This window comes from Bufo bufo, chromosome 3 (genome assembly GCF_905171765.1).
Source record: "Bufo bufo chromosome 3, aBufBuf1.1, whole genome shotgun sequence".
NCBI lineage: Eukaryota > Metazoa > Chordata > Amphibia > Anura > Bufonidae > Bufo > Bufo bufo.
In genome coordinates this window covers 700,293,272-700,304,425 of record NC_053391.1, presented here as the reverse complement: position 1 = coordinate 700,304,425, position 11,154 = coordinate 700,293,272, and the positions used below count along the sequence as shown (strand labels likewise).

The following is an 11,154-nucleotide window of genomic DNA, read 5'->3' as shown; positions in this document are numbered from 1 at the left end:
ATCAGAAGGCATTGATGCGCTTTCTGGGTTTTGCGAACTATTACAGAAAGTTCATTTTGAATTATTCCTCTGTTGTCAAACCCCTCACTGACATGACAAAAAAGGGGGTGAATTTTTCCTCTTGGTCGAAGGAGGCGCTTGCAGCCTTTTCTAAGATTAAAGAAAATTTTGCGTCTGCTCCCGTCTTGGTGCATCCCGATGTTTCCTTACCTTTTATTGTTGAGGTGGATGCTTCCGAGGTGGGTGTGGGTGCGGTTTTGTCCCAGGGCCCTTCCCCTGCCAAGTGGCGACCCTGTGCCTTTTTCTCTAAAAAACTCTCCCCGGCAGAGAGAAACTATGATGTGGGAGATAGGGAGTTGTTGGCCATCAAGTTGGCTTTCGAGGAATGGCGCCATTGGTTGGAGGGGGCCAGGCACCCTATCACCATTTTTACCGACCATAAGAATCTGGCATACTTGGAGTCGGCCAGGCGTATGAATCCGAGACAGGCCAGATGGTCTCTGTTCTTCTCCAGATTCAATTTTGTTGTTACATTCCGACCTGGGATAAAAAATGTGAAGGCTGATGCTCTCTCTCGCTGTTTTCCGGGAGGAGGAAACTCCGAGGACCCGGGTCCCATTTTGGCGGAGGGGGTAGTTGTTTCTGCTCTATATTCCGATTTGGAGGCCGAGGTCCAGGCTGCCCAGACTGAGACACCTGCCCGTTGTCCTTCTGGGAAGTTGTTCGTGCCTCCTGAGCTACGTCACAAACTCTTTAAGGAGCATCATGATACGGTTCTTGCTGGTCACCCCGGGAGTAGAGCCACGGTGGATCTCATTGCTCGGAGATTTTGGTGGCCGGCTCTTCGTAAGTCGGTGGAGGGTTTTGTGGCTGCTTGTGAGACGTGCGCTCGCGCTAAGGTCCCTCGTTCACGGCCTTCAGGTTCCCTTCTCCCGTTACCCATTCCTTCCCGTCCTTGGACACACCTGTCCATGGACTTTATCACGGATCTTCCTCGTTCCTCGGGGAAGTCGGTGATCCTGATGGTGGTGGACCGTTTTAGCAAGATGGCTCATTTCGTACCTTTCCCTGGTTTACCCAATGCTAAAACGTTGGCGCAAGCTTTTGTCGACCATATTGTTAAATTGCACGGCATTCCCTCTGATATTGTTTCCGATAGAGGCACGCAGTTTGTGTCCAGGTTCTGGAAGGCTTTCTGTTCTCGCCTGGGGGTTCGGCTGTCCTTCTCTTCTGCTTTTCATCCGCAGTCGAATGGTCAGACTGAGCGCCTCAATCAGAATCTGGAGACATATTTGCGCTGTTTTGTTTCAGAGAACCAGGAGGATTGGTGTTCATTTCTCTCTCTTGCTGAGTTTGCTCTGAACAACCGTCGTCAGGAATCTTCTGATAAGTCACCATTCTTTGGTGCATATGGGTTCCATCCGCAGTTTGGTACATTCTCGGGAGGGGCTCTTTCTGGTTTACCTGAGGAGGAGAGATTTTCCTCGTCTTTGTCTACCATTTGGCAAAAGATTCAGAGTAATCTTAAAAAGATGAGTGAGAGGTATAAGCGTGTGGCTGATAAGAGACGTGTGCCTGGTCCGGACCTGAATGTGGGTGATCTGGTGTGGTTGTCTACTAGAAACATTAAGTTGAAGGTTCCCTCCTGGAAATTGGGTCCCAAGTTTATTGGGCCTTATAAAATCTTGTCAGTCATCAATCCTGTTGCCTTCCGTCTTGATCTTCCACGGGTTTGGAAGATACATAATGTATTTCACAGATCTCTCTTAAAACCATATGTCCAGCCCACGGTACCCTCCTCTTTGCCTCCTCCTCCGATTTTGGTTGATGGCAATCTGGAGTTTGAGGTTTCCAGAATTGTGGACTCTCGCATGGTCCGCGGTTCTCTTCAGTACCTCGTTCATTGGAAGGGTTATGGTCCTGAGGAGAGGATGTGGGTTCCGGTGTCGGACATTAAAGCCACTCGCCTCATCAGGGCATTTCATAGGGCTCATCCTGAGAAGGTGGGTCCTGGGTGTCCGGAGTCCACCCGTAGAGGGGGGGGTACTGTCACTACCAGAGCTTTGGGACGTTCTCACAGCTCTGTTTCTCCACCCCTGAGATGATGTCACTACTAGAGCTGGGAGGCGTTCTCACTACTCTGTTTACTTCTGGTTTCTTTCACCACAGCTGTCCTTCATGTGTTTGATTTCCCTCTCTTTATATCACCCCTCCTCCTATGATAGGATGTGGATTATAGTTCTCACTTCAGTTGTGGCTCTTGCTTTGGTTTCTTCACTTGTGGCTATCAGTCCACTGGACCTGTGTTCTGCTGCAGCTAGCACTCCGGATTTTGCCAGCCTGTCCTTGGATCCGTCTTCTCTGCAGCTAAAACACCTTCAGCTAAGTCTGCAGACATTGTTGTATTCCTGTTTGTTTTCTGACTGGATCTGAGGTGGCCACGGTTCCCTCCATATACTGAGTAGGGCACTGGTGGCCGTGCCCCTTCCACTATTGTAGGGGTTACAGTGGTCATTAGTCTTAGGCACGTGGGCATGCCTCGTTCCGCCTTTTGGATCCGGGCATGTGCTGTAGCAGAATAGGGAAAGCGTTGAGGGTCGGACAGGGGTCACCCTTTATCCTCCCTAGTTCTGGGTCCAGTCAGTTGCTCTGTACTGTGAATTACTATCGTTGCTCACATACACCCGTGACACCGCAACCTAAGACGCTTCAAGAAGTGAAAGCTTTCCTAGGATTGGCTGGTTACTATTGAAGATTTATAAAGGGCTTTGCGAAGATCGCCGGTCCGCTACACGGATAGTGATGAGCAGCATAGGCAATATTTGTTTTCGGGATATTTTGCGAATTTTTCACTTAATATTCTAAATACATTCGTAAATTCTAGAATTTTGCGCAATACATGCAGCTTCACATTTTAGCAGGTCTGAGTAGATATTACTGATTGGTGCACTAAGTATTGTTGTGACATCACAGCACTATGTCTGTAGCATGTATGTATGGACAGCAGAGAAACAGTAATCCCTATCACACTGGAACCTATCAGCTACACTATATCACTATCTAACCTACACTGACTATCTCCTACTAACTATCTGTATGATACATATAATATATATATATATATATATATATATATATACAGTATATACAGTTCAGACCAAAAGTTTGGACACACCTTCTCATTCAAAGAGTTTTCTTTATTTTCATGACTATGAAGGCATCAAAACTATGAATTAACACATGTGGAATTATATACATAACAAACAAGTGTGAAACAACTGAAAATATGTCATATTCTAGGTTCTTCAAAGTAGCCACCTTTTGCTTTGATTACTGCTTTGCACACTCTTGGCATTCTCTTGATGAGCTTCAAGAGGTAGTCCCCTGAAATGGTCTTCCAACAGTCTTGAAGGAGTTCCCAGAGATGCTTAGCACTTGTTGGCCCTTTTGCCTTCACTCTGCGGTCCAGCTCACCCCAAACCATCTCGATTGGGTTCAGGACCGGTGACTGTGGAGGCAAGGTCATCTGGCGCAGCACCCCATCACTCTCCTTCATGGTCAAATAGACCTTACTTTCAAAGTTTTCCCAATTTTTTAGCTGACTGACTGACCTTCATTTCTTAAAGTAATGATGGCCACTCGTTTTTCTTTACTTAGCTGCTTTTTTCTTGCCATAATACAAATTCTAATAGTCTATTCAGTAGGACTATCAGCTGTGTATCCACCTGACTTCTCCTCAACGCCACTGATGGTCCCAACCCCATTTATAAGGCAAGAAATCCCACTTATTAAACCTGACAGGGCACACCTGTGAAGTGAAAACCATTTCAGGGGACTATCTCTTGAAGCTCATCAAGAGAATGCCAAGAGTGTGCAAAGCAGTAATCAAAGCAAAAGGTGGCTACTTTGAAGAACCTAGAATATGACATATTTTCAGTTGTTTCACACTTGTTTGTTATGTATATAATTCCACATGTGTTAATTCATAGTTTTGATGCCTTCATAGTCATGAAAATAAAGAAAACTCTTTGAATGAGAAGATGTGTCCAAACTTTTGGTCTGTACTGTATATATATATATATATATATATATATATAAAAGAAGCTAACTATCTAATGTAATTGGATAAGGAATACGATCCAGATGATAGCACAGGGCACAGAAAGTCACTGCTCTCTCTGTCTCAAAACTGCAAAAATACTGCAGAAAATAGCTGCTGGGGTGGTTCCTATATAGTAAGGGGGAGGCAGCTTTCCTATTGGTTGCTAGGGATGTTGCTAAGCTCTGACAAATATATTGCAGCCTTCTCATTGGCCCACAAGCAAGAAGGGAGGTTACTGTTGGAAAAAAAAATCTAGAATACTCGCGATTACGAATATATAGCACTATATTCTACTTCTTTGCGAATTCTCAAAGTGCCGATATTCGCAATAAAAATTAGCAAATAGAAAATTTGTGATCAACACTATTAGATACAATAGAATTCGCATTTCCTCTTTATGGCTAGCAAAGTGGTGCCCTACATGAGCATCTACCTTTTCCTATCCATCGTTCCAGCCCTTCCACCTACTTTATAAAATGCACAGGTTATTCTGCCATTATATCATCACTATTCTCTTTCCCTCAGGAAATATTCATTGATGCCAAAGATGGAGAACGGGTCAAACCACAGCCACATCCACTTCACTCACACAGAGTTTGTTCTCTTTGGGTTTCCTGGGATAATAACACACAGGAAAATGTTAATTATTCCCTTTGTCATTGTGCACATTCTACTCCTTTCGGGGAACTTCACCATCGTTTACAGGATCTATGTAGAGAAGAGTCTCCATGCTCCCATGTACTTCTTCATCTCCATCCTCTTTCTCTCCAGTATTGTGTGTACATCTTCCATCACTCCAAAGTTCCTCCTGGGGTTGTCATTTGGTCTAGATCGGATTAGTAGAGCTGGTTGCCTCATCCAGATGTTCTCTATCTATTCCATCACTACATTTGAGTCTGGGGTCATGCTCTCCATGGCTCTGGACAGATATGTGGCAGTCTATAGACCTCTACGTTACAATAATATCATGACCAAACAGACCCTGGTGGTGTTGACCTGTATTAGCTGGGCCAGAAGCATTTTCCTTGTGTCTCCGGTCGTTATATTGACTTTTTCTGCTCAGTATTGTAGGTCCAACATCATCCTGAGCTTTGTCTGTGAGAACATGGGTCTCCTTAGCCTGGCCTGTGGGGACATCACAAAGCAAAAGATGGTGGGTCTGGTTGTCCGGAGCATAATTACATTAGGTGACTTCAGTCTTCTAGTGCTGTCCTACTCCACCATCCTCTACACGGCCATGAAGATTGCCACTGCAAAAACCCGTACCAAGGCCCTGAACACATGTGGAACACACCTACTGGTGGCCATGTTGATATATATGTGTACAATCATATCATCCATCATATACAGGATGAGAACCTCCATGACTATAGACATCCTCAATCTGGTCAGTGCCATTTACCTAATGTTTCCGGCCACAGTGAACCCGGTCATCTATGGATTAAGAGTCAAAGAGATCAGAAAAAGTCTAATGAAATCCTGGAGGTGACATCCACACATTTTATATATTCCATCTATTACTGCTAACAAAATGCCTGTATATCATGTCTCAAAGGTTGTCACAGCTTTGACACCCCTTGCTGATGCCACACAACTTATACTACAGGAACATCTACTCATCTATAACGGCTGACAACCTTCCTGTGTATCATGTCTGAGAGGTATAGTCCAGAACACCTTCCCTTAAATCTAAAATATACCTTTTAATGATCTATTTAAAAACATAAGCTCAGATCAAGCTCAGACCCCATGGGTCAAGACAACATATATACAAATTGAAATACTTCTCATCTCAGACCAGCAGATAGTTTTAGCATACTTTCAGGGTTACCCACGGTTTGATGATATAGCCCAGTGTCAGTTATTTGATGTTTGTAGGGGACTCATATCCAAGGAAGGATACGGTGAGGAAAAGCGTGGTGAGGATATCACTGATGAATGTTCCAGGGAAACGCAGCATAAGGGTAAGAGATTAAACAGTTGATTATCCCTATTTCTCCCTATGTGTCTGTCACGGATGTAGTAGGGGAGAACACCAAAAGACAACAAGACGGAAGAGAAAAAACACTAGGCCTCACCGCTAGGGAAGGAAAAGGGTCACCACCTATGAAACCCTGCTCCTGGCCCTAACTCCTATCCGTATGGGCACCTCTCGATGGTAGAGATGCCCATACACAGGAACCTAGAAAACCCTGGTGGCCCTCAGATGCCCTAGAATTAATGACAGGGCAGAGACAACCCGCTCCTTCCCTGGTGAAGGAACCAGCATCTCACTGAGGCCTAGTAAACAACAGAGGGGGAGGGGAGGAATACAAAACACAACAAGCAGAACACTTAACTTCTAAGGATGATGGATGATCAGGACTTCAACTAGAACCACACTCCAGCTCTTCCAACACCAAATGAAGCTATCCAGAGCAAGGAGTGATGGGTGAAGTCAAACTAAATAGGGGGAGGTAAAGGTCACATGATCCACACCTAAACAGGAGGTGTGGACATACGAGCAACACACAGATAGAGATGTCGCGAACATAAAATTTTCCGTTTGCGAACGGAGAATGCAAATTTTCGCAAATGTTCGCGAAAGGGCGAACCGGGCGAACCGCCATAGATTTCAATAGGCAGGCGAATTTTAAAACCCACAGGGACTCTTTTTGGCCACAATAGTGATGGAAAAGTTGTTTTGGCGGATCCATGGCAAAACTCCCATGGAAAATTATGTAGTTGACGCAGAGTCGGGCTTTAATCCATAAAGGGCATAAATCACCTAACAGTCCTAAATTGTTTGGAATAGCGTGCTTTAAAAGGTATGATGTTGTATCGATCAGGTAGTGTAAGGGTTACGCCCGCTTCACAGTGACAGACCAAACTCCTCGTTTAACGCACCGCAAACAACCGCAAACAGTCCATTTGCACAACCACAAACTCCCCATTTGCACAAGGTTGGATACCAAGCTAGCCATGTCCTGTTCCTTGTCCGCACTGACGTCATTGAAGGTCTCTTCCTCCACCGAGCCACGTACAACACCAAGGGTCCTCAACAGGTGACAACAAGCCCCGTGGGAAGCCTGCTGTGGTTGGTCTTCCACCTCCTCAAAGCCACCTTCCTCCTCTGATTCCTCTTCTTCAGACTCCTCTCTCTGCGTTGCCGCAGGTCCAGCAATCGACGACGACAAGGCTGCTTCTGGTGGTGATGGTGACCACAACTCTTCCTCTTCATGCTCATCTACGGCCTAAACCAGCACTCTTCGCAGGGCACGCTCCAGAAAAAACGCATATGGGATGAGGTCGATGATGTTGCCTTGGGTTTGACTGACCAGGTTTGTCACCTCCGCAAAAGGATGCATGAGCCTACAGCCATTGTGCATAAGCATTCAGTAACGCGGCCAAAAAATACCCAGCTCCGCAGAGGCTGTCCTCTTTTTTTTTATTAAAAAAATCTGTTCTTACCAGTTTAATCTCTGTTTTGTCCCCTATCAGGGGCCGGTGTGGTGTATGGAATAGATTTTAGGAACCGGGAGATGGAAAAAGATGCTTGGTCGGTCCTCTTACTTCCAATTTGGGGCACTGCGCGTGCGCCGTGTAATGTACTGTGCAATCCGAATATGAGTGGCGTGTTTAAGTAGTACTATTCCTATCAGTTTAATCCCTGTTACCTCCCCTATCAGGGGACGTGTATGGAATAGATTTTAGGAACCGGGAGATGGAAAAAGATGCTTGGTCGGTCCTCCTACTTCCAATTTGGGGCACTGCGCGTGCGCCGTGCAATGTACTGTGCCACCAGATATGAGTGGTGTGTTAAGTAGTACTATTTCTATCAGTTTAATCCCTGTTACGTCCCCTATTATTATTATTATTATTATTATTATTATTATTTTAATTAGGTGTGTTAAGTAGTACTATTCCTATCAGTTTAATCCGTGTTACGTCCCATATCAGGGGCAGGTGTATGAAATAGATTTTAGGAACCAGGAGATGGAAAAATATGCGCGTGCGCCGTGCAATGTACTATGCAATCCCAATATGTGTTTCTTGCTGGCTTGATTGTAGGTGACCCTGACTCCGTCCGTATTGAGTGCAGGGAGCCGGTGATCGTGTCCCCTCACTATTATAGTAAGAGGACCGACCAAGCATCTTTTGGTCGGTCCTATCAGTTTAATCCCTGTTACGTCCCTTATCAGGGGACGTGTATGGAATAGATTTTAGACAACCGCAAAGAGTTGTCAATAGTTGACAGACTCATGACATAAATTTTATTCCTCTATGCGTCAATCTTGGTGTAGTGATGACTGTGCTCGTGCGCACGTTTGGGAGATTGCAGGCGATGGCGGTTTTTCAAAGCCTATGGTTGTGCTGAGGTAGTTCAGTGACAGTTAAGTGACCCAGAAAACAATGATTCTGCAGTGTGGGCCCATTGTTGGCCTAGTAGGCTTTAATGATCACCTTAGATGATCACAAAGAAAATTAATGTTTTTTCTATGCAAAATTATCCAGCCGATCGCTTTTGGTCTGTTCACAATGAAGCAACGACCTTATCATCTGGGGTGTGCCAACATTGCCATTGCCAACACACTCATAGAGGTGATCGCTTCATTGTGATACGCAAGCCCCTTCACCACAACAAGGTAACGATCACGAAGGGGAATTGACACATGTATGTGCCTTTTTTTTGTTTTGTTTTTGCAGCCACAGTGCAGCACCAGAGGCCAGAAAAATTAGGCATGTACACATGCCTGAAAAATTAGGTATTGTTGCAGCCGCTGCTGTAGCAGCGGCCGGAAAAATTGATGTTTTCCAGGCAGGCAGAAAGTGCCCTAAAACATTGCGGCTTGAACCCTAGTTGGTGGCGGATAAGTCACGCAAGTCATCCGGCATGCAGAGATAAAATACAGCAGCGTGTGGACCATTTTTAGCCCAAGGCAGCTCATCTCATCACCAGGCCTTTTTTGGTCAAATGTATCGCCCACTGTCAGTCCCTTCGAGATCCATCCAGCATGGAGGCAGGGCGGATACATCCATCATGGAGGCAGGGCGGAGTGCTGGTTGCAGAGTGCTATTGCATTTGTGTCTTTTTCTTTGTATATGTATTTCGCCATAGCGATGTGCACCTGCATATAGGGTTGTGCTGATTGAATCCCCCACCTTCGGGATCCATGCCTCATTCATCTTAATAAAGGTGATGTAATCTAGACTTTTTTGACCTAGGTGACTTCTCTTCTCAGTGACAATACCTCCTGCTGCACTGAAGGTCCTTTCTGAGAGGACACTTGAAGCAGGGTAGGCCAGAAGTTCTATCGCAAACTGGGATAGCTCAGGCCACAGGTCAAGCCTGCACATCCAGTAGTCAAGGTGTTCATCGCTCCTCAGAGTGTCGATATCTGCAGTTAAGGCGAGGTAGTCTGCTACCTGTCTGTCGAGTCGTTCTCTGAGGGTGGACCCCGAAGGGCTTTGGCGATGCGTAGGACTTAAAAAGCTCCGCATGTCCTCCATCAACATCAGGTCTGTAAAGCGTCCGGTCCTTGCCGGCGTGGTCGTGGTAGGAGGATTACTTTCACCTCTTCCCCTGTTAGATTCCCGTTTTGCTGTGACATCACCCTTATACTCTGTGTAAAGCATACTTTTTAATTTATTTTGGAACTGCTGCATCCTTTCTACTTGCGGTGATTCGGTAACATTTCAGGCACTTTCTGCTTATACCAGGGGTCTAGTAGCGTGGACACCCAGTACAGGTCGTTCTCCTTCAGCCTTTTTATACAAGGGTCCCTCAACGACAGCATGAAAGACCCCATTTGCACAAGGTTGGATGCCGAGCTACTCATGCCCCATTCCTCGTCCTCAGTGATCTCACTGAAAGTCTGCTCTTCCCCCCAGCCACGTACAACACCACAAATACCAGATAGGTGACAACGAGCACCCTGGGATGCCTGCTGTGGTTGGTCTTCCTCCTCCTCCTCAAAGCCACATTCCTCCTCTGACTCCTCTTCCTCACACTCCTCTTCCAGCGTTGCCGCAGGTCCAGCAAGCGATGCTGATAAGGCTGTTTCTGGTGGTGATGGTGACCACAACTCTTCCTCTTCACGCTCATCTACGGCCTGATCCAGCACTCTTCGCAGAGCACGCTACAGGAAGAAAACAAATGGGATAATGTCGCTGATGGTGCCTTCGGTGCGACTGACTAGGTTTGTCACCTCCTCAAAAGGACGCATGAGCCTACAGGCATTGAGCATGAGCGTCCAGTAACGTGGCAAAAAAATTCCCAGCTCCGCAGAGGCTGTCCTAGCACCCCGGTCATACAAATACTCGTTGACGGCTTTTTCTTGTTGGAGCAGGCGGTCAAACATTAGGAGTGTTGAATTCCAACGTGTCGGGCTGTCGCAAATCAAGCGCCTCACTGGCATATTGTTTCGAGGCTGGATATCTGAAAAGTGCGCCATGGCCGTGTAGGAACAACTGAAATGGCCACACACCTTCCTGGCCTGCTTGAGGACGTCCTGTAAGCCTGGGTACTTATGCACAAAACGTTGTACAATCAGATTCAACACATGTGCCATGCAGGGCACATGTGTCAACTTGCCCAAATTCAATGACGCCAACAAATTGCTTCCGTTGTCACACACCACTTTGCCGATCTCCAGTTGGTGCGGAGTAAGCCACTGATCCATCTGTCACGGATGGTGTTGAAGAAAGCTGGAACTTTTAAATAAACATCCGACTGGCTTGATCCCAAACTAAGGAGCATATGGGTGAGCCCTATGAAACCCTAGAGCTCTCCCTGACTGATATGCCCATGCAAAGATCTTTATGGTAGACAATTGCATGCCCTCGTAACTTAGACTATGTGACACCTGAAAACCCTATAATAGTGAGGGGACACGATCACCGGCTCCCTGCACTCAATACGGACGGAGTCAGGGTCACCTACAATCAAGCCAGCAAGAAACACAAATAAAGGAAACAGACTTATCTGAGGAATCAGGAGAAGCAGCCTCCAGCAGTGAACACAATCCAGGAAGAAGTATAAACCGCAAAGTGAGGCAGTATGGGAGGGAATA

At 46.1% G+C, this 11,154-nt stretch overlaps 1 protein-coding gene across 1 annotated transcript; it reads left to right on the top strand.

Annotated features, from left to right (window-relative positions):
* Positions 1-4,640: 4,640 nt before the first annotated feature.
* Positions 4,641-5,591, top strand: LOC120994234 (olfactory receptor 52K2-like). Its single transcript, XM_040422681.1, has one exon. It carries the CDS (start codon positions 4,641-4,643, stop codon positions 5,589-5,591), a length of 951 nt encoding a protein of 316 aa, XP_040278615.1.
* The last annotated feature ends 5,563 nt before the right edge of the window (positions 5,592-11,154 follow it).